Source organism: Dipteris shenzhenensis, chromosome 29, assembly GCF_047967505.1.
Source record: "Dipteris shenzhenensis isolate YYH24624 ecotype China chromosome 29, Dip_SZ_1.0, whole genome shotgun sequence".
Classification (NCBI taxonomy): domain Eukaryota; kingdom Viridiplantae; phylum Streptophyta; class Polypodiopsida; order Gleicheniales; family Dipteridaceae; genus Dipteris; species Dipteris shenzhenensis.
The window spans coordinates 48,029,874-48,056,241 of NC_141624.1; the positions used below are offsets into that span (position 1 = coordinate 48,029,874).

At 45.3% G+C, this 26,368-nt stretch overlaps 1 protein-coding gene across 1 annotated transcript in view; it reads left to right on the forward strand.

The window, feature by feature from the left end:
* The first annotated feature begins 5,448 nt into the window (after window positions 1-5,448).
* Window positions 5,449-26,368, forward strand: part of LOC147882946 (alpha-amylase-like) — a 44,934-nt gene continuing 24,014 nt past the window's right edge. Inside the window, exons 1-3 of the mRNA XM_087400860.1 lie at window positions 5,449-5,962; window positions 6,060-6,189; window positions 20,006-20,429. Of these exons, the coding sequence (XP_087256986.1) occupies window positions 5,561-5,962; window positions 6,060-6,189; window positions 20,006-20,429 (956 nt within the window). The 5' untranslated portion in view covers window positions 5,449-5,560. The remainder of the gene's footprint in view (window positions 5,963-6,059; window positions 6,190-20,005; window positions 20,430-26,368) is intronic.

Consider the following 26,368-nt stretch of genomic DNA (forward strand, 5'->3'; position numbering starts at 1 on the left):
CAGTGAGGCTGGGCTACCCACTCGCCCTTTATCTTTTCCTTTTCATGGCAAAGGCCTTTGGTTACTTCGTGCACTCCCAGACTCTTGGTATCATAGGGATGCGACTTCCAATTAGACAGGAGGAGGAGCTCCTTGACTTCGATTTCATAGATGACACATCACTATATGTGGATGGCTCTGCAACCAACCTGGAGAGGGTCAGAGGGGCCTTATCCACTTATTGCGAGGCTTCCAAAGCTCGCATAAATGAGTATGAATCCGTTGGTTTCTTCATAGGCTTGGAGGACACCCAAGGAGGTTCAAGATTGGGGAGCTGATTTTGGCTTTGTTGGATCCCAAGAGGAGAGATGACACATTACCTAGGTTGCCAGGTAAGCATTGACATTTCGGTAGAGTAGCAGTTCAGCCTGCGGTCCTAGAGAGTGTCAGGCGGAAGCTCTTATACTGGAGCTACTGGAGCTCTACCAAACTCTCACTTGCGGGTTGTGCACTAGTGGTGAACCAGGAACTTTTAGCCATAGCCTGGTACATCGCCTCGTGTTGGTGTTTTCATCAAGGCTGCATGGGGCAGCTACGATGCCTAGTACGGACTTCCTTTGGCCAGGATCGGATGTCATGCACAAGACTAGAGCCAGGGTGGCTTGGCAAATAGTGATCTTGCCACAGATGCAAGGGGGACTTGGCATTATTGACCCAGAGATGTAGAGCGAAGCCCTCTTGGGCAAGTTGGGGTTGTCAGAGGCCTTACTCCGGGTGCGGAACCTTGGAAGCTCCTAGTCCAACGGGGTGGATTCTTGGGAACACACCTCGCACAAGGGGGCAGTGGCAGCAGTCCTAGAGGTGGATCTTCTTCGAGGATCTGTTGACAGGGAGGGGCTCTCCATTGATGCGGAGTCTTTATAGAGTGTGGCAGAGATTGGCAGGAGGACTCATATGCATTAGGCCATCTTGCAGAGAGGAGTTTGAGAGGCGGCCTCTGATTTGGCACCCAGATGTCAGCGATTCAAAGGGGCGCATGCTAGGGCAACATACTCATAGCAGAGGGCACAGTGGGACAGGGGACCGGCCATATCCTTTGGGACATGGAAACAACTTCCTAGAGAGAAAGAGGCTCGCAGATAGGCCCTCTCCTACCTCCAAGGAGTAGGTATTAGGATGCAAGAGAGTGAGAAGGTGATCCTTGACTCCTGGTGGGAGGGACTACAAAGCCCCCATTGTTGGTCAGGACAGTTCTCTTGGATAGGGGTACTGCTTTGGATCCTCTTTTTTTCAGGATTCTCTTAGTTCCCCCCAGTCTCGTTTCTATTGGGTGGGACTGGAGGCTCATTGCAGGACGAGTAGGAGTTGGAGGGGATAGAGGTGGACCTAGAACCTGGAGTGGTAGAGTCAGGATTGTGGGTCGCTTGGGCAGGACTTGGTAAATCGATCCCCCCTCCATCATCTTATCGACCCTAGAGGGAGCATGGTCCCCTTTGAGGGAGCACCATTGGCTAGCGCAAGATGTCCCGCGTGAGGTCATGGGTCAATTTTGGCCCTGCCTCAAGACAAGTTTGTGCCCCACAGAAGATCTCTCACTTCTTCTAGTTGTTGGCGCATGGAGGGTCTGCCCATCGGCCCCTTGCTAGAGCAGATGCGGATTGATGGCAGATGCACTGGGTGTGGGGATGGAGTTTTGGCGACCATCCTGCACTATCTTTGGGGCCACCTTGCTACTTATCGGATTTGATTGGTGGCCCTCAGGATTTGCTACTAGCATGTAGAGGAGGAGCAGGGATTTCATGTGGGGGATGGTGGCCTAGCTCATGGAGGGAGGCCACACCTTTGTGATTGACCCTGTCATGTCGGCTTATAGGATATATGGACAACAACTTTTCTAGATTGAGATCCATGATGCAATTCAGCCCACTCGCTCTCTCAAAGGATGGTGTTTGGGAGATCATCTCTAGCATCACTACCTAGAACGTATTGGTGGCCAGATGTAGCAAGGTGATGGAGGGGCAATCGATCCCTCTAAGAGCTACTCTAGTAGCCATCTGGCAAGATATCATCTTCACATTGCATGCCATTTGGGACCGCGGTACTCTAGGCTCAAGAGCCACTGTCGAGAGGCGCACACATTCTGCTAGACATGGCCAACAAGAGTTTTCTACATTATCAATGGGAGGGGTATTCGTTGGGCTTATAGACTACCAGCATGGCTGCTAGCTCTTGTTTCGAACTCTTTATAAGCTATGAACCGTGAGATCTGAAAACGGATGGTTGTTATTTCCTATTGGAAGCTGGTTGTATGGTTTTTTCAAGCATTAATAGAATTTACTTCTTCTTGCAAAAAAAAAACCTTATAAAAAATAGCACTACCCAAGCTCGTTTTGACACAGTCTTCACTAAATGTTGGTGTGTGTTTTGATTTATCCTTAGTGGGAATAGCTTAGTAAGTATCATACCATGGCAGCTTCAGGATTGCATTTACAATACTTAGGATCAGAAAATTCATGTCAAGCCTTTTCAATCTTTAGGTGGGGGGGGGATTTGGACTTATATTGGGTGGTTATTCCCCAAAAAGGCAAGACATACAAATACAAAAAGAAAGGGATGTGCTTAGCCCGACAATCTGTTGGTAGGATGTCAAGCAATATACCCTTATGGTCATTCCAAATTCTACTATTAAAAGTAACATTGTCTTGAAGTGGACAAAGGCTTGTCGATATTGGTTCATTTTTGGCAAAAATAATATAGAAAAGACATGGAATAATGCATATTTAGTGTAGAAAAAAAACAAGACATCAAGTATTAGAAATAAATTTGTTCAATTTGTCCAATAAAAACCATAACTCCCTAACATATTTTGGATGAAACTTTATAAAAATGCATGCACTATACATTTGTATAAGTAACATGCACCATACACATGAAACTTCATAAAAATGCATGCACCATACACATGTATAACTAACTTGTCTTGACACTTAAAAAGCGTCACTCCATATAGGATGCTCATCCAACTTCTATTTGTAAAACAAGATGAAAAGAAAGAAAATATGGCATCAACATATCAAGTTTTACATCCCGCTGATAGATGGGCCAGCTATGATGAATAGCTAAAGCTATCATTACATTGGTTGTTATCATCTTGTCTATTCCACTTAATCAACTCCCTCAACATATACATAGCCTTTGTCTACTAGTCTTGCTTTGTACCTATTCAATGTACCATCGGAATCATACTTTGCTTGGTATACCCACTTGGTTCCAATGATTTTCCTCTTTTAAGACTTGTAGGGTCCATAAATGCCATCGTGGTAGTCTTCTCTATTTCACTAGGGTAACACACACACGCGCGCACACACACACACACACACACACACACACACACACACAATTCTCCTTTTTCTTTTACATCCACTTAATTTCTTAATTTCCCCTTTTCCTATTCCCTAAATTTTCCTAATTCCACCTAAATTTTTTCAATTTCTTTCTTAAAGCTCCAAATCTCTCTCTCTCTCTCTCTCTCTCCTCCTGCATCTTTAACCAATTTTCTCCTATTTTCTTTCCTATTTTTTCCTATTCCTTCCCCATAAAATTTTAATTGATTTTCCCCCAATTATTTTTATTGATTTTTTAAAATTAACTTTTAAAATCCTATTTCCTTTTTTTCAAATTCTCTCTAGACTCCTTTTTTTATACCTTTAAAGTCTACATCGAGCTGTTTAAGTCTGTGTTTAAGCCACTATTTTATTGTGACCCTGATAACAAGGGAGGGGTGTTTATGACACCTATCTTCCCAATTAAAGTTAAGCTGGTTCTTACCATGTTTTCTTGTTGGATGGTGGTTGTATTTGCAAAAACATAATTGTCATTTCTTATCAAAGCTCTTAAGATGCGAGAGGATGTGCTTCGAGTCAGCAAAGCAACTAGTGGTAAACAACGATGTTTGTCTTCTTAGAGATCAACACTCAAGGAGATCCAATTATACTAGTGACTCCAATTGCTCCCATAACACTCCCTATAGTAGAAGAATGTGTTGATTCTTTGCCATAAACCGCAAGGATACACTTTTTGTTTGGGTGCAATTTCGAGCTATTTGCTTTGTCCACATGAAAAAATGCACGAATTCAAATTTTTTTAAATAAGTGTCCAAACATCAATTAAAAGTTATACGGGTGATTTTTAAAAATCCACTTTGTATAGCATAATGTATAGTTGTCTTGTCAATTACATGTCTACATTCATATTGTACTTTGGCGGTGATAATGTGGATATTATATATTCCTTATGGATTTTAAACTATCAAGAATTGATGAACTAATTGGTCGTGGTTGTTATTAGGATCACTCCAGTGGTTTAGAATTGTAGAAAATTGAAAAACATTTTATTAAAAAAACATTTATTGTCAATTAGATAGTTACATTCTTTTGTTCTTCTTGCCTCAAGGCCAGATTTATAGTGAGAACTAGCTAGCTTGCATACTCATATGTAAAAGTAGTGTATAATTTATAATTTTTGTTTTTTTCATTCTTCGTATGCATTGTGCTCTAACTCATTAACCTGATTACAAACATTTATAGATCTTAGACCCTTTCACTTAAGAAATCAAGTGAATTTCCCAATAGGATTGCACAAGTATGCATGGGCATTGCCTCCTAATAGGTCCCCATGATGTTGGTAAATTGCTATTAGTAATAGTGGCTTCGCCAAGGGTGATTGATGAACATAGGTTATATGAAAAATTAAGGCGGTGCCCTTTGAATTCTTGAAGGTTCTACCTTTGTGAAACTTCCAACATCCTCAGGCTACCTCTGCTCCATTGCCTTCATCGTTGATATAAGGCTGCCTTTGCTCCTTGCCCCAGTGAGGGAGAAAGAGAAATGGCGTCTGAGCGGATGGAGAGAGGCGGAAGGAGGGGGGGTGAATGAAGGGAGAGAGGGGCCTAGAGAGGAAGTAAAAAGGAGGGGGGGGTAGCTAAGTGCAAGGGGAGGTTGGGTGAGGTAGAAGTGAGGGAAAGGGGCACGACTGCGTGATGGAAGGGGGGTTGGGCGATGGGCTAAGAAAGGATTAGAGAGAATCATTGTTGTTTGCTGGCTTTGTTGTTGCTTTTGGGCTTTTGCTCCATCCCCTTTGCAATTGCAGGCTCCTCTCGAGCTCCCATATGAACACTTCCCACATTTTTTGATAGTTCCCTCCTCACCCACCCACCCAAACCTTTATGCACCTCCCACAACCTATGGGAATGCAATCTAATTGATTCGAGATATAAATTGTGTGTAGTTTGGGACTCTCAAATAGAGCCTTTGAATTAGAGATGTGGTCTTGGTATCTACATGATATAGAGAACTTCCTAGTCTTTGTATAGCTTATGGTTTAATTTAAGCAACCTTATTTAAAACATAACAACAAACGTCTCGAAAGAATCAATTCCAATTGGAAATTCTTGAAGGTAACGACGAGAAGGAGAGCACCAAGGAGGCACGCCTAGTAAATGCCTTTTCAATCACCTGATAAGCGTCTGTATGGAATAATTTGCTAAAAGCGGTAATCGATGATGGAGAAGACGTAGTATGCCATGGATGCTCTCCCAACGGTTAGCATTACGTCGCCTGATAAATGCAGTGGTATCATCAATATCAATAGGGAGACGCCACGATCAAGAGCTTGCAGCAGAGTAGGATTTTTTCCGCACAACCAACTGAACCTGGAGAAATCCAGTCTAATCGATACCCCATTCGGAGGTCGGTCCGATCTCATCTACCCATTAAGACTCCGATTAAAGGTGCCAAAGAGCGCCAAGAAATGGATACGTGCAGGCGCCGCCAGAGGATGTCATGCGCCAGATATGTTTTCCAAACGATGGATCCATGATGATAATTTAGAACCTGATTTGCATTTGAGACCAGAAATTCATGGCGGACAAGTTCGGCCGGGCAGACCGGAGCCAGCAGGGCCGTTGAACAACATATTATTTCAGGTTGGTGCTCGTGCTTATAACTTGAAATTCCCAGCCTTTTGGAAACCGTTCGATAAAATTTTGTCAGCTTCCAATCTTCGAGTTTTGCTTTGTCCAGGGATTTAATTGGGAGTCTCCAAGGATATCTCCTTGGTACAAAGTTCTTCATAGCAAAGCGACACATCTCGCTCATGCTGGTATCACTGATGTTTGGCTGCCACCACCTTCGCAATCTGTGGACAATAATGGTATTCCTCGTCTCAAAGATGAATAGTTAGCCTTTCAGATTCAATTCGCATCGTTGCATGAAGGCGCTGAAAGTACTCACACGTATAGATAGCTTACCTAACTCAGAACTGTCTCCAGATGAGGAAGGCCTGCATTTGTGCAACGCTTGTCTGGCTCTTTAAGTTATCAAAAGAGAAAAGTCTGGCAAATCCCTTTCCTTCCGATTACATCGTTATATATAATTGCACACTTTTTAAAAAGGCTTTCTTGTGCTAGACATGATAGTAAGTTCAGAAGATGCTACAGTGGTTAACAGATCTTTGTGGGATTTGGAGCGGCCCAAACCACTCTCCCATAATGTGACACTGCCTCTCTCTTTAATTGTGGACGGTTTCAAACACCTATTTGTATCTTATATATCAAAGCCATACGCATGTAGAGTTAATAGTTACATCCATACTTGAAATTATCTAGAAACTACGTATGATTTTGATCAACATCCACAAATCTCTTACATTGTTAGAGCAGAGATACCTATGGGATCATGCCTCTTCAGAATCTCCCTCTACCCTGTTTGACACCTTTCCAAGAACTTTTCAGAAGGGGGCTAAGAACCCAACCCCATTCAAAGAGTTGATTCTTGCTTCTTCAGGTTTCCCCTCTCACAGGTGGGCTGCATTAGCCTTGATGGATTTCCACTTCCACCTCTTGACACGAAGAAGTTACAGAAGGATCTCCCTATCTCCTGCTTTCTATCAATCTTCCCCATCTTTGAAGAGGATCCTTCTGTCCATCCTAAGAAATTCATTTTGTAGGACAGGATCAAGTAGAAAGGGAGTCCAGCAATTCTTCCAGGGCTGGCCTCCCACCGTTTCCTCTCCCTTCATTTTTAGTTGGTAGAGAGGGCTGGTTCAAACATAAGGTGGAGAAGAGATGTAATCAGAGATGGCCTGTGCGTGTGTGTGCGCGCGCACAAGTGTGTTGGAACAGAGATCTAAAAAATCTGTTGGATCAGCCATGATACTTCGCACGCACATCGATCCAACCTATTTTGAGGCATGTGCAAAGTATCGTGCCCAAAAAGCTAGAAAGCCACTTGATAAAGATTCTGGAACATTGCAACAAGGTCTAGCACACAAGCTAGCCCAACAAGTACTCAATATAAGACAAGTTTGTAATACTTTCCCTCACTGGATGTAAGGGATCACTATTAGACCTAGAAGAGTCGCACATGGACTTTAATACAATCATATCATATCATCTCTCTCTCTCTCTCTCTCTCTCTCTCTCTCTCTCTCTCTTACAATATAGTTTGGATGTCCCATCCCCCTTGGTCCCTCGAGATGAGATCGATTGTTAAATCTACTCGAGCTCTATACTTCACTGACTTGGAAGGGAAACCAGGAGTTCCCCACCAAGATCCAATTCTATCATGATCACTTCTTGAGAGTATCAGACGATGGAGTGATTATCAGGCCTCAGTAGGTGGAGGTTAGACGAGTCTCACATGCATTGAGGATTCTATTGGACAGATGCCGTCTCATCCTACTAGCTTACGATCGAGGTAGGGAGAGCCGTAGACACACTTAGAGATCAACCGTTAAATCTACTCGAGCTCTATACTTCGTTGACTTGGAAGGGACACCAGGAGTTCCCCACTAAGATTCAATTCTATCATGATCACTTCTTGAGAGTATCAGAGGATGGAGTGATTATCAGGCCTCAGTAGGTGGAGGTTAGACGAGTCTCACATGCATTGAGGATTCTATTGGACAGATGCCGTCTCATCCTACTAGCTTAGGATCAAGGTAGGGAGAGCCGTAGACACACTTAGAGAGCAGCGGATCTGCAGGCTATGCACACCAGAGGAGGTGGAGACAATCTACTATGAGATTTCTGGACGATACTACTGCCTTTCTCAGAAAGGCCACAACTTTGATCAGCTGCGGTGACATAGAGAGGCCCTATTGAGACAGATCAGACAATAGGAGATGGTAGATAGAGATATACAATGACATGTCATATTTCTACACATTTGAGTCACCCCCGAGACATAGTGAAGTGAAGGAGGAGGAGGTGGTTGATAAGAGGACAGAGTGGATCAGCAAGAAGAGACGACGTGGAGTTGTGGGGCCAAAGAGACACATAGACCATGCATGATGCAGAGGTTGACTAAAGCACGCACGATGGATGTCCAACCTATCTCAGCTCTACTTAGTGGGGGAGAGTCCAGGTAGACTGCCCTGGTAGTAAAAAATCAGCAAGGTGATGTGATAGAATAGCCCTGGAGCACTTTCCCAGCCTGTGACTTGCCTGTCCCTGTTCTTCTCTAGTCCAGAAAACAGCCCTGGAAGCGACTTTTCTGCTTGTTTTCCCAGCTAGCGAGCCAAACGTGGCTCCCGGAGCTATTTTTAGCAAAAGTGGATTTTACCTCTCTCTAACTCTCAGATCCTTTGCCTTGGCCCATGGAATTAATTGTATTGAAGTTTCCTTTACAGATTTAATTAGTTTGAGGCCGGGTCAGTCATCGTAAATTCCTAAATGTTAGAAATTTACGTCCCTGTGACACAGTAAATGTCCTCATTTGCTGGTTCAAAACAGCAAGCAGAAAAAATCAGAAAACTGAAAATAGTGAGTGGTAGACCTGCCAATATTACAGGCACATGTTCAGATATGTACTTGAAAAATCAGAAATGCATAAACAGCATAGAAAAATCAGAAAATATACGAGGCAAACACACCAAACGTGAGGAAACTGAGCAGGCTGCTCACCACCCAACCATGACATCTACGGGATGTGATCCCGAATCAGGAGATGCCGCCTCCGAGCCACGAGTTGAGCTACTGGCATGAACTCCCAACCAGATCCTAACCAGCCCCTGGTGTCCCATACCACCAGGTGGCGCTGTGAAGCCAGGGATCTGCTGCTGGGCCTTGGGCTACGATATGATGCAGGCGCGCGTATGCGACTCCATCCAGGATCAAACCTAGCACCTGGGAACGAGACTTGCTCCCATCGGCTCCCTGAGAAGTGAACCTCTGGGCCTCTTATATAGACTCGGGCTCCAAGCGCCAAAAATAGCGAAGACCTCTAACTGGTTCGTACCCTTGCCACTCAACCCGAGAATCAAGCTTGCCTAGCCCTAGGCCTCCCCAAGCTACTTGAGCTAGTCTTGTGTACCAAGTACACGTCAGATACCAATCCGTGCACATGACATACTTCCCCTCCTCTAAGAGCTCACTCTTGAGTTTGCTAAAAAACCTGGGAATGTCCTCTGGAGGTTCTATAATGTCTCCCATGTTGCATTCTCCTCAACACGATCCTTCCACTTGATCTTGTATTCCGTGATACTTCTATTACGAATCTGTCTTTCACGAAATTCAAGAATACTCTAAGGCTTGTGTGGAATAAAAGTCAAGTCTGTAACTTCTATTATTTCTTGAGGAGAAACAAGTTGATCATCTACATCCAGTAACTCTTTCAGTCTACTGACATGAAATATTGGATGTACTTTAACATCAAAAGGCAATTCTAGTTTATATGCAACTGGTCCAATTCTTTTAATAACCTTGAACGGACCACAGTATCTTGGAGATAACTTTGGAACCAAACGAGTACTTAGGCTCTTGGATTCCTTGGGAATACGCAAATATACCATCGTTCCTTCAGAGAACTCTCTAGGTGAACGATGTCTATTAGCATAAAATCTGTCCCGATCTTGGACACTTCTAATAGACTCCTTGGCAAACTGCATTGCATGTCTTGCAAGAATGTCTTTGCAGCATCATTTTGGATTCCCTTTAACCTAACCATAACTAGTGACTTAGGTTGAAACCCGTACATAAGCATAAAAGGACTGTAACCAGTACTCGAATGCTTTGCACTCAAATTCTATCATAGGGAGTTAATCTTCCCATGAAGACCGTCTCTTAGAAACGTATGCCTGAAGCATATCTTCAACCAATTGATTGATCTTCTCTGTACTGCCATCAGATTGTGCATGATCTGAGGAACTCATAGTTTGAGTAGTTTCCAACTTCTCAAAAACAAGTGTCCAGAAGTTACTTGTAAACTTCGAGTCCCCGTTGCTAACTATGTCAGACGGCAAACCATATAGCTTGCACAAGTGGTCCACAAACTCGTGAGCCAGCTGAACAGCTGAAATAGTTATTCTAGTAGGTAAGAATCTAGCCATTTTTGAGACGGTCCACTATGACCCAAATGGAGTCATAACCCTTGCGCGTTCCAGGCAAACCGGTAATAAAATCCATCCAATAAGCGTTCTTGAATCAAGATCTCATCCTGTTCCTCTATCTCTAGCTGTTTCTCATGAGGCATATACTTTGGCACATCCAAAATTTCACTGCACAACATCTTGGCTGAAGCCTTGTTGTGAGTTGTGTTTGGGGAAGCTTTTTGGCAGGGTGGTCCAGTGGATGCTTGCAGTTCAAGTTTATGTTCACGAGGTTTCAGGTAGACTATCTATGCTCTCACCCCTTACTTGGGTATTTCAGTGACACCTGTGGTAGTCTGGGGAGTTGTGTGACTCCGTTTGGGCTGCTAGCAACAACTCCTTGTTTATGCAGGTGTTTGCACTGAGATGGATGCTTAGTTGGCAGGGTGATCCAGTGGATGCGTGCAGAACAAGTTCATGTTCCTGAGATGTTCCTGAGGTTGCATGCATATTAGCTATGCTCTCACCCATTACTTGGGTATTTCAGTGAATCAGTTGACATCTGTGTTTGGGAAAGCTAAGCTGGCAGGGTGGTCTAGTGGATGCTTGCAGTTCAAGTTCATGTTCCCGAGGTTGCAGGAAGACTTGCTATGCTCTCACCCATTACTCCGGTATTTTAGTGAATCTGTTGACAGCTGTGGTAGTGTGGGGAGTCGTGTGACCCCGTTTGGGCTGCTAGCAACAACTCCGAGTTTATGCAGGTGTTTGCACTGAGGTGGATGCCGATTGCCATTGGGGTGTGAGAGCAGGGCCCAACAAGGTTAATGCTTGGGACTCTGATGCTGTGGGAAATGCAATGAATGCAAACGAGTTTGGACTCATTGTGTACCTATTTGCAAGTCTCTCCATTCAGTAAAGAAATACCGAAAGGGATGCCAAGGTTTGGGGCCGATCTGTGTCTTTATTTTATAGGGGCACTCTAGCGCCAGTTGTATGTTTGCTGAATTGTTGGTGTAACAGTGTTGGCTGGTGTTTGTTATTCTATTTCCCTTTAATTTATTGAAGGCCGGTTTCCCTACCATAGGAATTACCTCCAGAACGCCGTGAGTACCATGCCATAGATGTAATTCCAGGTAGCAGCCCACCAAATACACCTCCTTACAGGGTTAGTGCAGCCCAGCTCTTCTCCCTATTGCTCCCCGTTCTTGCTTGTGCAAAAGAAGGATCAATCATGGAGGATGTGCATAGATTATAGGGCTCTGAATAAGATAACCATCAAGAACATACCTAGGAGTGATGACATCTTGGATAGGTTAGAGGGGTCTCCTTTAGTGCTAGCCTTCATCATGGCTGAGTTTGCCCTTCACCTCCGGAGTGCGGACAGAAACTCAGTACGAAGACTTTGTATAAATGGATGCTCAAGTATGTGTGGGTGTGTGGATTTGTATGTGTGAGAGCATACTTTTATACTATGGTCTACACCCACTGTTGGGTGCTGATGACGTCAGTGGGGATGTCATAGTAGCTAGTCCCTGCTATGCGTGATGGAGTTTATGGTTTTCAATCTTTTGAGTGACTCTCGTGAGATTGAAACTGCACTATGTTGTGTTTTTAGAGGATGAGTTTGGGAATGTTCCTGGATTCATCTAGGTATATAGGTTAGAGGGGTCTGCAATGTTCAGTTGGATAGATTTGAAGAGTGGTTATTGTGAGATTAGGATACGGCTTGAGGGGCTGATTCAGCCCAGCTCTTCTCCCTATTGTTCCCTGGTCTTGCTTGTGCAAAAAAAGGATAAATCATGGATGATATGCATAGATTATAGGGCTTTGAATAAGATAACCATCAAGAACAGATTTTTGATACCCAGGATTGATGACAGCATGGATAGGTTAGAGGGGTCTACAATGTTCAGCCAGATAGATTTGAGAGTGGTTACTGTCAGATCAGGATACGGCCTGAGGATGTGCATAAGATAGCTTCAGGACCACATTGGGTCTACAATGTTCAGCCGGATAGATTTGAAGAGTGGTTACCGTCAGATCAGGATACGGCCTGAGGATGTGCATAAGATAGCTTCAGGACCACATTTGGCTTGTATGAACTTCTTGTGATGCCATTTGGGTTGACAAATGTACCTGACACCTTTAATTGGATGATGGATAGAATCTTCAGAGAGCACATAGCATTTATCAGTATATTCTTTGATGACATCATAGTGTTCTCTAAGAACGAGGCTGAGCACAAAGAGCACTTGGAAATTGTTTTTGTAGAGCTCAGGAAGCATAAGTTGCTGGTAATGCCAAGAAGGTGAATTTTTCATTCATGAGATCCACTTTTTGGGGCACATAATCTCCAAGGATGGAGTCTGGATGGATCTTACCAAAGTGGAAGCCATAAGGAATTGGCCACCGTTGAGAAATATCCATGAAGTTTGGAGCTTTCTTGGCTTATGCTCGTACTATAGGTGGTTCATCCGCTACTTTGCTGAAATAGCATCACCCCTTCATGCCCTAGCAGAAGAAAGGAGTGTCTTTTAGGTGGGGTACTAAGGAAATTGTAGCTTTCGAAGAGCTTAAGGAGAAACTATGCTCCGATCTTGTCATTATCTTGCCAGATCTACGCAAGCCCTTTGCTGTCTAGTGTGATGCCTGTGGAAACAGCATAGGAGGAGTGCTTATGCAGGATGGTAGAGTGGTTGCATATGAGAGCAGAGTGCTCACTAATGCTGAAATGAATTTTAGAATCTATGAAAAAGAGATGGCGGCTGTCATACATGCTCTTTCTACCTATAAACATTACCTTTTTTTATGTCCAGACAGATCACCAATCCTTGAGGTACTTTCTCATGCAGAGAAAGCTGTCAGAAGAACACATGCGGTGAGCAAACTTCCTTTCAATGTTTCATTTTCAGATTGTGCATGTGCCTGGCAAGAAAAATGTTGTCGTAGATGCACTTTCCAGGAAGTCAAGTCCTGATGCAGTATCAAAGAAACCACAAGTTTCAGCTGTCAACATTGCATACCACAGTGAACTTGATGCCATGAAGGATCAATATGCCAATGATGATGATTTTGCAAGGATTTATGATCAGCTGGTTGAGGGCCATAGACATGAGCACTATATGCTTAAGGATGGATTACTGATGATGCATGGCAGACTTCGTGTCACAAAGCAGTTTAGGCTAAAGTTAGAGGTAAGAGTTTCCAGAAGGTATCTAGTTTAGTCTTAGAACACTATTCACCATTGGATGCCAAATGGATGGAGGAAGGTGAACTGGTAGATTTACTTAGGATATTTCTCCTTCTCCTTCTCCTTCTCTTCCTTTCCTATCTCTTTCCCCCCCTCTTTTTACCTCTTTCAATCTCTTTTTGGAGCTCTATCTAGAAGCATTTCCGCTTCAGCCTACTGTAGTGCAGGCTCATTCAAGCTCAGCAGAGCAGAGGTATGGAGCATTGTGGGGATTAAAGGCCACTGTACCTTAACTGGTTATGTATAATACTCAAACACATATATATGGATGAAATAGAAGATTAGGGTGTTTTGTATCCACCAAAAACTTGTGTCTCTCAAGCTCTCTCTCTCCCTCTCAGCTTCCGTTGTGTCCTCACAACTGGTATCAGAGCTTGGCAGTAGAGCTTGGTGGTAGCGTGAACAGCCCGGTGCAACCTCTAGCCCGGAGAGAGAGTGATGCATCCCAAAGATCCTTGTTCAGCAGGAGGAGCTGTAGATTTTAGAGCTGCTATAGCAGTTGGAGAGAAAGGGATAAAATCCTCTTGGGCATTTGTTTTACTGGGTTGCAAAGTTGAAGGCGCAGGATATAAGCAAATCTTCTCAAATACATATGTCGTGGCGCAAATATGTGGAGTTAGAGACAAAATTTTGACTTGAAGTCTTCAAGGAAGTTGTAGATCAGATTAAGAGCTTTATTTTCACTTTTAACATCACTTTATGTGGATGATATGTTATTGGCTAGCAAGAATACTTATGAGCTTGATGTATTGAAAGTAAATTTAGTTGCTAAAGGGTTCAAGCAAGAGAAGAGTGTGGACTTTGATGACATATTCTCACTGGTTGTGAAGATGACCACACTTAGATGTGTACTTGGACTTGTGGCAATAGAGGATATGGAGCTTATGCAGATGGATGTCAAGACAGCTTTCTTACATGAGGATTTGCATGAGGAAATTTACATGATACAGTCCGAAGGCTTTAAAGAAAATGGCAAAGAGCATTTGGTTAGCAAGCTGAAAAAGAGTCTCTATGGCCTTAAGCAAGCGCCTAGAGAATGGTATCACGAGTTTGATGGTCTATGTGAACTGTGAAATCCTGGCCATAGAGAAAATGTTTCCATGTCTTGAGGGCATGGATGACAACACACAACTCCTTGTCGTATACTAAATATTTGGTTTTTGTTGGAATCAACTTGTGTCCCTCAAATGCGACATGATGACCGTTTTGCTCTAGAACTACTGTCTTTTGTCTATCTGGCTCGTGAATTCGGATCTGGTGGTACCCACTCTTTAGATCAATTTTTGAGAACATCTTGCAGGCGCTTCAAGATGTAGGTATCTGCCCATCCTCTGAGAGTGCCATGATGTTGCTCTCCACTTGCTGTCCCAGTCATGGTGGTGGGATTTGAGGGGGCGAGAGGCAACCTGGCTCGTTGCACGGCTTTGGTTGAGATGATGTTCTCGGAGCTCCTTGAATCTGCGAGAATGAGGACTCTTTGGCAGCTGGTGTAGCCATAGAGCTGGAACATTGTGGGAAACTTGAGAGAGTCTCCCTTTTACTCGATCTCCTCTATAACCACCGAGGTATTCTTGGTTGGAGTCAAAGCTGTAGAAGAACCTTTTGAAGTGGAGCCCCCTGCCTGTAGTTTCTTAAAGTGCGGGTAATCTTGCTTCTTGTGCCCCGACAAAAGAAGCAGCCAGTTTCCTTGGCATTGGTGGCTCGAGTTGCTGCATCCAAGCGTTGCTGTCCTTGTCTTTGAATCCTTCTTCTGTTACCCATTGCCGGATTTCTTCTCGTTATGAGCTTAAAGTTGTGAGCTAGCTTATATGCACACTCATAATCCCTTGGTCGCAAACTACAGACGTACCACTGGATATTTGACTGTAGCCCATGAAGGAACTTGATCAGCTTCTTACTTTTCTCCAACTGCAACTGTACGAACACTTGAGTGAATTTGTTGGCATAATGATTCACCATCTTGGTGTCCCCTGGCGTAGCTGGTAGAAGTGCCTTTGGAGTCTTTTCAAGTACTGGGGTGGCAGGAATTGGGATGTGAGGTCTTTTATGAACTCCGTCCAACTGTAAAGAGGTGTGCATCAGAGTGGTCTTTTTGCTGCTTTAGCCATCAGGTGACCGCCTCGCTTGTAAGGTGCATGGATGCTAGAATGCACCGCTCGTTGTCACTCATGGCCATCACAGAAAAATAACTTTCAAACCGATTGAGCCACGGCGTCAACACCAAAGGTTCTTGCTTACCATCGTACCGCATGAAGTTGAGCTTTCTTGGAAAAGAAGGCTTGACTAGCGGTGGGGGCCTCTGCTTGTACTCCTCGGATGGTCGGAGTAGAGTAAGGAGGAGTTGCCAGTCCCGTTCTTCCTCTCCTCCCAAGCGGCATGCTCTCTGCGCTTTTTGGCCTCCTGAGCCTCGCGATCCCGGAGTTCCCTGGCTTCACGATCCTCCTGATCGCGTTCCTCTCTTGCGTCCTAAGCTGCTCTGTCATGCTCTCTGGTGGCTTGCTCATGATTGTCTTGCATTTCGTGGAGCTAGGCCATGTAGGTGAAGAGAGCCTCGGACTGCTGCTGTTGCATCTGCATCATGGTCATCATGGTAGACATGGAAGTATCTGCAGGATTCTCTGGTGGTGGTGGTGGTGGTGGTGGTTAAGGCACTAAACCCTCATCCCCCCTTGTGTTGGAGTGCTCACTGCTGCTCATGGTGTCCTTACCGGATCTTGTCTGGACCATTAAACAATAGAGCTGCCCCTAAGTTGACCCTTCCTATCTCAAGAAACAAATTCTGAAGCTCTGATACCAATGTAGTGGGAGATCGATTGACTTGCTCTCTCCTGCTTAACACTAACTAAAACTGATAGATGATGCGCTCAATACACAAGTGATGTTGTGGCATGAGTGAGAGAATCAGAGGGTGAGAATATAGCGGGCCTCTGAAGAGGAATATATAACTGAAATGTATGAATGACCAAAGGGCTGAATACAACTGTATGGAGGGGCTGAAACCCTCAGTGCAAAACTGGGAAAGAGCTAGACTAATGGGAGGAGGTGAATCCTCACTAGATCCCTGAAGAGGCTGAGGCTACCTTTCTGGGCTGCTGCGGAGAGGCCTAGCTGCTCCTGAATTGAAGGCTGGAATGCCTGAGGTGGGATGGAGAATGAGGGCCAAGGGGGCTGCTTTAATAGGCCCCCCTTGGGCTCCAAAATATCGACCAACAGGGCGGACTCCTGCTGTTGATGACTGACTGGAACCCTGCATGTCCGGTACCTGACCTAATGAAGAGGCAGCCGAGCCTGCCACGTTGCAGTGTTGACAGCAGCCTGCGATTACACCTGCGCTGCTGCTGACGTGTCCTGCATCTGCTGTTTGACTGCATGGCAGTCCCACGTGCCTGCATGGACTGCTGCTGAGTTGGCTGCCTGCGTGGCCGTCCAGCATGGCCATGGGCTGTGGATGCCATGACATTAGCTGGCCCCAAGCCCTGGGTAAACAGCCCTAGATACAGCCCGAAACAGGCCCCAAATATAGAGAAAATAGTGCTCCTTTCCAAGGCGGGTACACCCACATAGAAGCCCTCACTCATTGAGATGCCCTAAGTTCTAATACATCTTGCATTTCCCAATCTCAGGCAAGAGATTTAGCTGGTGTCATTACTCTCATGCACCTCCCGTTGCATTTAGGGAGTCTTCTCGGAGTGGCAGTAGCAGTGAGGGGTTATGATGTAAAATTATGCTTCTGTATGATGAGCATGCTTTTTATATGTCAGTCTTTGTTTCTACATTGTTGTATAGACAAGAGTCATGTCGTGTAGGTAGAAATGTGGTTATTTTTTTTGTTCAAATGAAACAAGTTTTAGACATTTTGGGAAACTTGTACGAAACCTATGAAACCCATTTCAAACCTGCCATTTCTGAAATGCCTGGCAATTAGGCTTCCATCGGATTGGCGAGGCTTGGCTGTATGCATCTAAAATATTGAAAGGATGTCAAGGACAAGCTTGATATCAAGTAAGGGGATCCCCTTGAATTTGTATGCCAAGGCCCAAGACAGGGCCATTGTTGGTCATATCAAGTTCTAGTGAAAGTTGTGCTTTTGTTTGAAGAAGAAATCTAAATCGTTGAGGAGGAGATTGTCCACGTACAACTGTGAGATGCAAGAAATCATATGTACATTTTAAATAAACTGAGCTATTAGACAGAATTTTGAGAAAATTCATCGACTCAAGGTATCTGTGAAGCAAACCGGAGCAGATTGTTTGAGGCCATAAGGATTGTGAAGGAGTAGGCATCTCCTTAATCTCCTTACCTCGAACTTCATAAGCTTGGCCCTGTATCATGTAGATGTGTTGAGAATTAGGAAGAACTCCATTGAGAACTGTCATCTTGACATCCATCTGATGCAGAATTAACCTTTGTGCTGCACTAAGAGCAATAACAATCCGCATGGATATCAACTTCATTATCGGAGCACATGCCTTTGTTTAATCGTCCCCGTAAATCTGCTTTGTAGTGAGAAAGAGATCCATCGGTATTATATTTCTTTTTAAGAAGCCCAATTCGATTAGTTGGAGGATGTACAAAAACCCCAGTTTGATTAGTTGCAGGATCTATGAAAACCCATACATGGTTACATTGGAGAGAATTGAATTCTTCATCCATGGCTTGCTTCTAATTAAGGCCTGAGATGATGCCATCGCTGTAATAAAAGGGATATTGCCATCCACCATTGATTGCTGAGGATGGGAGGTTACAGTGCGAGGAAGGAGGAAATGACCCCAATCTCTGAACCTTTTATTGTATTGGCTTTAGTTAACATGAGAAGTGCGACGAACAGGCTGTGTGGGAGGACCTTGTGATAAAGAGATTTGAACTTCGGCTACAGGGGTTGGGTTGGGATCATCAGCAAGAGGAGCAGAGAGTGCGTTGATGAAAATGTGTGCCTGCCCATACGAATGTGCATGCGGGAGGCAGGTTACCTCAATAAATTGATTGAGAGGTAACTGTTGTCGAGCAGTAGAGGAAAGCCTTGTCGAGCCTTAGGTGGAGCAAGAGTGATGGTCCAAGGGGGTTAGGTGGCACGACATGACTAGAGGGAGGATCCATAGGCTATTACCCTTTTCAACCAATACTCGACTTGACGTCAGCTTCCGGTTCAATTGTTGTTCAAGCCAAGGGTTACTTATTGAAAGGCAACCATGAGGGTCACATCAAGATATGGTGTTACTTATGAGGCTGGAGTTACCCTTTACGGGTGTGACCAGTATTTCTTCAATAGAGGCTGAGGACAAAGTGACTTGCACAAGAACTGTGAGTCTGAATGGCTTAAATGGATATTGGAGAACATGAATGCTCTCTAGGAAGAGGCAACATGGATCAGTTGCACCTACCAAAGCTGCATTCCAATTGCCAAGCATCCAGTTTGAAGCATATCAATGGGTGCATATTCACTGCGGCATGCTGATCCGTGATTACTAGCGATTCCAACTTTATGCTCTCGAGTTGCAGAGAACAATCTAAAAAGTGTTTCCTTGCAAGGTGAAACCAAATGCCACTTATTTATCAGGTGTAGATTCTACATCAGAATGGAAGCAATGGAAGCATGTGACATATATCAATAGTCTTCATGTGTTTGGTGGCGTCAAACATCATTTAAAGAGGCAGAGATACAATAAAAGGGTCAGACAAATTATTGGCTCTCTGTTAAGACCTGTCAAAGGCAAACAAAAAGCCGATTCTTCTTTTCTTAGAACCACACTGTTCCTGTTAAGAGGGCGAAAGACTGTTTTGACAGGCTTTTGTGTTTTTTTCCAAAATCACCAACAGACTACAGCCTTTATATTCTACGATGCCAAACCATTGATTGACACCAATTTGAGTGGCTTCAATCTTTTCTTTTATCTAGCATCAGAATGAATTGCAGCAACTCTAGGAGTGAATCCTATTTACATTTTAAATGCTAGAGCAAATGGAGGATTGAAGTCATGGAAAGAAAGCATCTGATTACTAAAGTTTTGATTGTCTCTTTCATCCAGTATGCTTATGATTAGCCTGGAAATTTAGTGCATTTTGCAAGCCTCATGGTGGGAGCATAGGTAGCTATGGATTTGAAGTCAGCCTGCTATATTGTGGGCATAAAAAAGAATCATCATGTACGGGACCATAGCAAACAATGCAGGCCTTCTATAATCCGTAACTGGTTCCCAAGTACAGCTACATGACAAATATGTTACGAAATTTATGGCTGCATCATGTTGATACACGCATACGTCATTTTTGTGTTTGTTCCTCATGTATGCAGAGCCTCAGCTCTTGGTCATCTGGTCACACCATTCTATATGTTAGATGTCTGTTGGACGAAAATATGTTACCACTGCATTGGAGTCCACATTTTCTGATTCTCATGATGCTATTTTACAGGATATTTACCAAGTCAGTTGTATAATCTGAACGATTCAAAATATGGCACAAAAGCAGACTTAGAGGAGCTCATTGATACTCTGCATATGAATGGAATTTGTTGCATTGCAGACATTGTCATTAACCACCGCAGTGCATGGAGACAAGATTCTGGCGGACATTGGAATGTGTTTGAGGGTGGTACAAAAGATGAAAGGCTTGATTGGGGACCATGGGCTGTAGTTGACAATGATGCTTATGATAGTGGAGGTAAAGGACACCATGATACTGGTGAAAGCTATGGGGCTGCTCCAGATTTAGACCATACAAATAAGCGTGTGCAGGATGAACTTACCGATTGGATGAACTGGATGAAGGCTGACATTGGTTTTGATGGTTGGAGATTTGATTTCGTGAAGGGATATGCACCCAAATTTACGAAATTGTAAGTTGTACATGTATCCTCATCTTTTGCATAACATGAAACACGTGCACTATCAAAATAAGAATCCTTTTAGAGATGAGAGAGAAAGGATGCACCTAACCTAACCTGGCAAAAAAACCTTTTCAGAGACATATTCTCTCTCTCTCTCTCTCTCTCTCTCTCTCTCTCTGTGCACTCTAGACTGCTGCCCTCCCCCATCCCTCCCCCCTTCTGCCAGCCCTCACGCAAACATACCACCTAGCTATCTTCTGCTCCAGTCTGCCACCCCCCCTGCCCTGCGGGGCTTTCCCTCCCCTCCCCCCTTCGCTGCTTCTGTCTGCTACCTTGTCTGTTCTCTGCCCAGTCCAGCTCGCTGCACCCCTTCATTCCTGTCTGCTGCTCCCTTCCATGCATTGTATGTTCTTCAGTTTGGTTTTTTGATGGTCCAAGTTTTCACAGTGGCTCCATCAACGCGACAACTGCAAGTCCAAATTTCAACACTTTGCGCACCTGTGGCAATGTTTGATGATCGTTCTGGTAGAAAAAGTCTTTGGATATCCTTCTGACGCATTCTGGTACAGTACGTTGACAGTGACTTCTCCTTTCATCATTCAAGGCCGAGTCTGGATATTCTGCAAACCAAATACAATAAAAGCTAAGAGATGGAGCGGATGTTTGAGATGAGACAAACAAGTCGAGAAGCACACGGCGATGTCTCTGCGGGAGGGCACACATAGCCTAGCATTACTGTCCATGTGAGAACCATGGACTGTGGGGGATCCCTATCGGGGAAACAGTTGGTCAGGTGTCCAGCAAGGTGTTTGAATTGAACTAAACAATTTGTTTGAAGAAGCCCTTTGTTCAGACTTGCATTAGGTGAAAATGTTGAGTTAAGGTTAATTTATTTGATACTGAGTTAAGGTTAACCTATCTTGAAAATTTTGAGTTAAGGTCAATCTATTTGATACTGAATTTTATTTGTTGTGTTTACAAACAAACTTCTTAACCCAATGGTTTGGCTCAAAAAGCCCTGGAATAGATTGAACTATATTTGCCAATACCTTGATAGTTGAGTTGACAAATAATGAAAATAGATTTGGACAGAAGCTTTGATATATAATTCTGATCGTTTGAAATTATTTGCTTATGAATTTATTTGCTATTTGTTTACTATGCAATCCTCACATGCGCCTTGGGTTAGTGGTGAGCTTGCTTTTGATGAAGCTGACCATATGCTAGGTTAGAGCATAATCCATCGATGGCCCAATTCCAAGTGCATAGTCTCGACCTTTACAAGAAGATTCTGCTTCTCTCGAGGAATTCTGTGGAATTCCTTACAGTGAATTCCACCATCTAGCATTCAAAGATTCACTCTTACATCGTCATGAGACAAAATTTGTCATGGGTAGCAAAACTTACAAATGGTGGATGACCTTGCGTGATAGCAAGCAAGTCCCTAATTTCTCAAGGAGTCCCTTTTAGAGAATGAACAAGAAAAGTCCTGGAAATATTATTTAAGTTACCGGAAAGTCCTAGTGCACATAATTATGTGGTCTTGTTGGCAAAAAAAAGGTCTAGGACACACTGTTTAGTAATGTAAATTTGAAAATACAAGGGTATAATGATACTCTAATTTCTTTTTTCTTTTTTTCCCCCCAAAGAAAGGAACCTTCTATTAATGCTTGAAAGACTCCATACAAAACAGCCTCAAGGTGCTGAGTATGGAAAAAAATCGGGAAAAGGCTGAAAGAAAAACCGGCCTGTTCCAAAGAAACCTAGCTCGTTGTCTAGGGGATCTCTGGTATTGGGGCTAACAGCCAAGTGGACTATACAACCAGCGAATCCCTCGCGGAGTGAAAATGTAAAAAAGTTTTGCAAGCCAAGCCTTGCAGAATCAAGCATGGCTTGCGACAGTCGCCCTATAGCCTGGGGTCCCACGCTCCCAGATGGAGCGGAGGGTGTAAATGATATCCTGCCAGATGGCGACCAAGGTAGCCAAGGGTGGAACCGGATGCTCACCCATCACCAGATTGCAGCGAGCAACCCAAATGTTCCACGCAGTGATACTTGCTACTACCTCCCATACGTTGTCCTTCAGAGGAGGAGGAGCCAGGCTATCAGGAGGGACCGCCTCATGGAGCTCTGTCTGGCCCCGCGGTATCCATCTGAAGCCAAAGTCGTTCCCTCACTCACGAATCTCCTGTGTCTCCTCAGAACCTGTGAAGAAACCTATGGACTTTGTCCTGTTGATCCGCGCACCCAAGGCCTCACAGTAGATAGCCAGGGCTTCCCTAACTCTCTCTAAACTCGCTGTGGTGCCCTCTACATACAAGGCCTTGTCATTTGCAAACTCAGAGTCTAGCAGCAGCTCCTCCTGCCTGATTGGGAGCCTCAACCCTATGAGGCCCGCCGCCTCAAGTAGTAGCCCAACATAGCCTGCAGACAAAGCTGAGAAAGGGCTGCCCACCTAGGCTGGCTTCCGGACAGCAAGGTGGAAGGGATCTAGACAGAGAGTCTACATAAGCTTGAGGTGGAGCACGCGGGCTCAGAGATCTAGTAGTGCTTGACATTTAGTAGGAGAACCTTTTGGTACTGTATCTTGTCCTATTCTGTGGATGGACGGAAATAGAAAGTGTTGCTTCTATATTTATCCCTGAGCATTGTCTATTTACTGGCTTGCACATCTATGCACGTAAGTTTAAGAAGTTTGTGATTCCACACCCCACACCACATTGTGTGAGCTCCTGGGCAATTCTATCATTCTTTCGCTGTGCATACCCTCTGTTGGGTCATTTCTAACACGGTCTCCACTGCCGGATGTCTGACCTATCTCCCCCTTTTGGGATCAAACAAATCCACCCCTTGGGACTGAGGGAGGGAGCCCGTGCCAAAAATCTCCTGGCAAGCTAGTCGGAAAGGGGTGGAGATGATCTCTCAGAAGTTTCGGAAGAAGGCCGGCGGAGTCAAGCCATCCTCGCCAGGACACTTCTAGGTCGGGAGAGCCTTGAGGGATTTCCAAAGCTCCTCATCCGTGAAAGGCTCCTCCAGATTGCTGCACAAAGTCTAGTGGGCAAGAGTAGAAGCTTGAGGAGAGACGACCTTGCACAGGGCAGCTCCGCCATCTTCAACGTTCTGGCTACTTTCACGTCGAGACCTTCAGCTATGTCCACAACAGAAAGCAAGCTCTTGCATCGACCAGTCCATTTCTCAACACGGGACTACTCTAGTGCTCATAGCCACGACCTCAAGTTATCACTGACGGACGAGACTCCCTTAGTGATGCCTTCACGCAACCGAGTTGCAGCAGAGACTCCACGAATGCCAAGGATAACAACCCGACTAGGGGGAGGTCTCTTATGATGTAGTTGTAAAGGGCACCAATTGTGGCTGTGTTTTTTATCAGTCTGTTGGAACGCTACAATGATCTTTGTTCATAGTAGCTCTTGACGAATCTCTTGGCGTAGCTTTTGGTGAAGCACTTGGCAAGGCTCTGGGTGAAACACAGAGCAAAAGCTCTATGGGGCATCACACGTGCGTTGGCTGAGTGTTGAGACTCCTTTTGTCACTAGTCTTGGCTGGTGGGTGAATAGTATGGAGAAACCAGGAGCTTCGACGAATGAAGCAATCGTTTCATTCGGATTGTGAGCTCTCAAGAGCTAGCAGCTATCGTTGTCAGGAGCGCTGGCTTGGTCGTTGGAGCATTGTGTTGCGTGGCTTGTTGGAGCTTTGTTGCTTGGTTAGGTGCTTACTGCAGTGCACGTAGAGCTAAGGAGAGGCTGGAGTCTGTTTTGAACCTGCAGCAGCCAAGCTTTGTGAATGTTTGACGAGCATCTACGTCGCCCTTTCGCCACCGAGTTGCGCCACCTACAAGGAGATTTCTGTCGAGTTTTGCTGTCGCGCAGGATTTCGCAGCTGTCACACAATTCGCTGTTTTTTCTGCAAGCAAGCCTTAGCGCTCAGGTTGTGGCAGGTCCGTGAGCAAACGAGTTTCATTGGGAGCTCTATAGCTCGCTTAGTTGGCCCGGGCTACCCTGGTACATGCAAAGAACTCGGAGCGTCCTCCACCCAACCTTAAGAGCAAGTCACGACTACAACAAGGCCCTCTGAAGTGTCTAGGTCCCCTTGCAGCAGGAGCCTGGAGCCACTGCTGAGTAGGTCATCTCAGTGGACCCTCCATTAGGGCCGTCCCCCCCTCCTGACCCCCCCCGCCTCCTCCGTCCCCCCCTCCCTCAGCCCCCCCGCCCCCTCCCTCTGATCCTGCAGTCACCTGTACCACCCGTCCCCCCCCTTCTTCTTGCCCGCCTCCCCTCCTTGCCTCCATGACTGCAGCCCCCTCTGCCCCCTCCATTACCCGTCCCCCTTCTCTCCAAACCCGTGCCTTCAGGCAAGGGGGTGCCATAGTTCTCTCCCTTGCAGCAAGTCTCGGGTCCCTCTTCCCAGGCGCAGCCTAGTACGGGTGCGTCCTCCTCCGCGTAGTAGAGCTCAGGCGGTCCGTTTTTGTAGCTTCTAGGTCCCAAGCCTCGTCCAGAACAACCTCTACCTAGAGTGTTCTGGCGGCTAGGACTGTGGAACTACCTTGAGATCCCTGACAGATACCCAATGGCTCTAGAAGTGTCTGTCTTGATTTTGCAGCTCTGAGGAGGCTCTATAGGAGTGGTTGGCTCGCGGTCGCGCCCATTCTAGGGGTTTCTCTTCGTGGCGTCTGGAGAGGAGCAGTGGACTCCCACACTGTTTGACCTTACGATGCAGTAGTAGATGTTTGACATGATGGATGAGTGGTTTGGTCCCCAAGGGAGGGAGATGTGGGTCACCCATGGTCACACTGCCGCTTTTCAGCTTGGCTTCTCAGTTGACCGTCGGGAGCTGGGTTGACAATCTGTGTGCTTCGCCTGGGACTTGAGGTTCAGCTGAAGGAGGCCACGTATTGGAATCTATAGCTTTGTGTAGACAGATTAGGAGTTGATTCCTCATTTGTGAGGCAGTGGGTCACCAAATTAGGCATCAAGCCAGTTATGCCCTTGGTGCGACACTGTACTGACACAGATTACTCCCCATCTAAACCCACAGCGAAGTCCCAGAGGTCTCATGTTTCAGTACAGACTCCCACTAGTTGGACCATGGTGAGTTGGAACGTGCACGGGCTCCATGACTGCGTGTGTCAGCGGCCGCAACATTTATTACTTCGAGAGGAGTTGCAAAGGGCATTGGTTGCGTGGATAGTGGACTTTGTCTTGATCGAGGAGCATATGTTTTCAGCCACAGATGTTCGACGTAGATGGCACCTCCTTCCATGGAGAGGCCCTGAGGTATGGTCTCTCGGGGTTGGCAGGAGTGGGGGTCTGCATCTCGGCGTCCCAGTCCGTTGGAGTGGATGTGTATGATTAGGGCGAGCTCATCCCAGGCAGAGCAATATGGATGGGTTTGAGGGTTGGGGACTCCAGGATTGGGGTTCTCAATGTGTATGCCCCAGCTTGTAGACATCTGCGACCCGCCTTCTGGAGTCGGTTGACGGAGTCCCTCCTGGATGTGGAATCGTGGATTGTTGGAGGTGACCTCGATAATCTTGAGTTTGAGGAGGACAAGCGCAGGGGTGCTTCTTATTTCGGGATGCCGGGTTCGGAAAGAAGCACTTGGGAGCAATTCATTTTCTCGATCTGAAGTCGGGACCCCTGGAGGAACCGGAGTTCTCTAGGTCTCTTGGCAGTTCTCTAGGTCTCTTGGCAGTCTCAGTTTCTCCTTTGGGCAGTGGCGGCAGGATGGTCTACTTGAGAGACTAGACAGATTCTATGTCGGAGATCGGGCCATGCATAGGGGTAGAGCCACCGGTATTCTAATAGGGACTACCCTCCCGAACCACTCCCCTATCGTTCTTCACCTAGAGCAGCCCCATCGTGGCCTACCGCAGAGAAGAGTCCGCACTCCAGATGTTTTGCTCCTGGAGGAGGAGGTACAACAAAGTA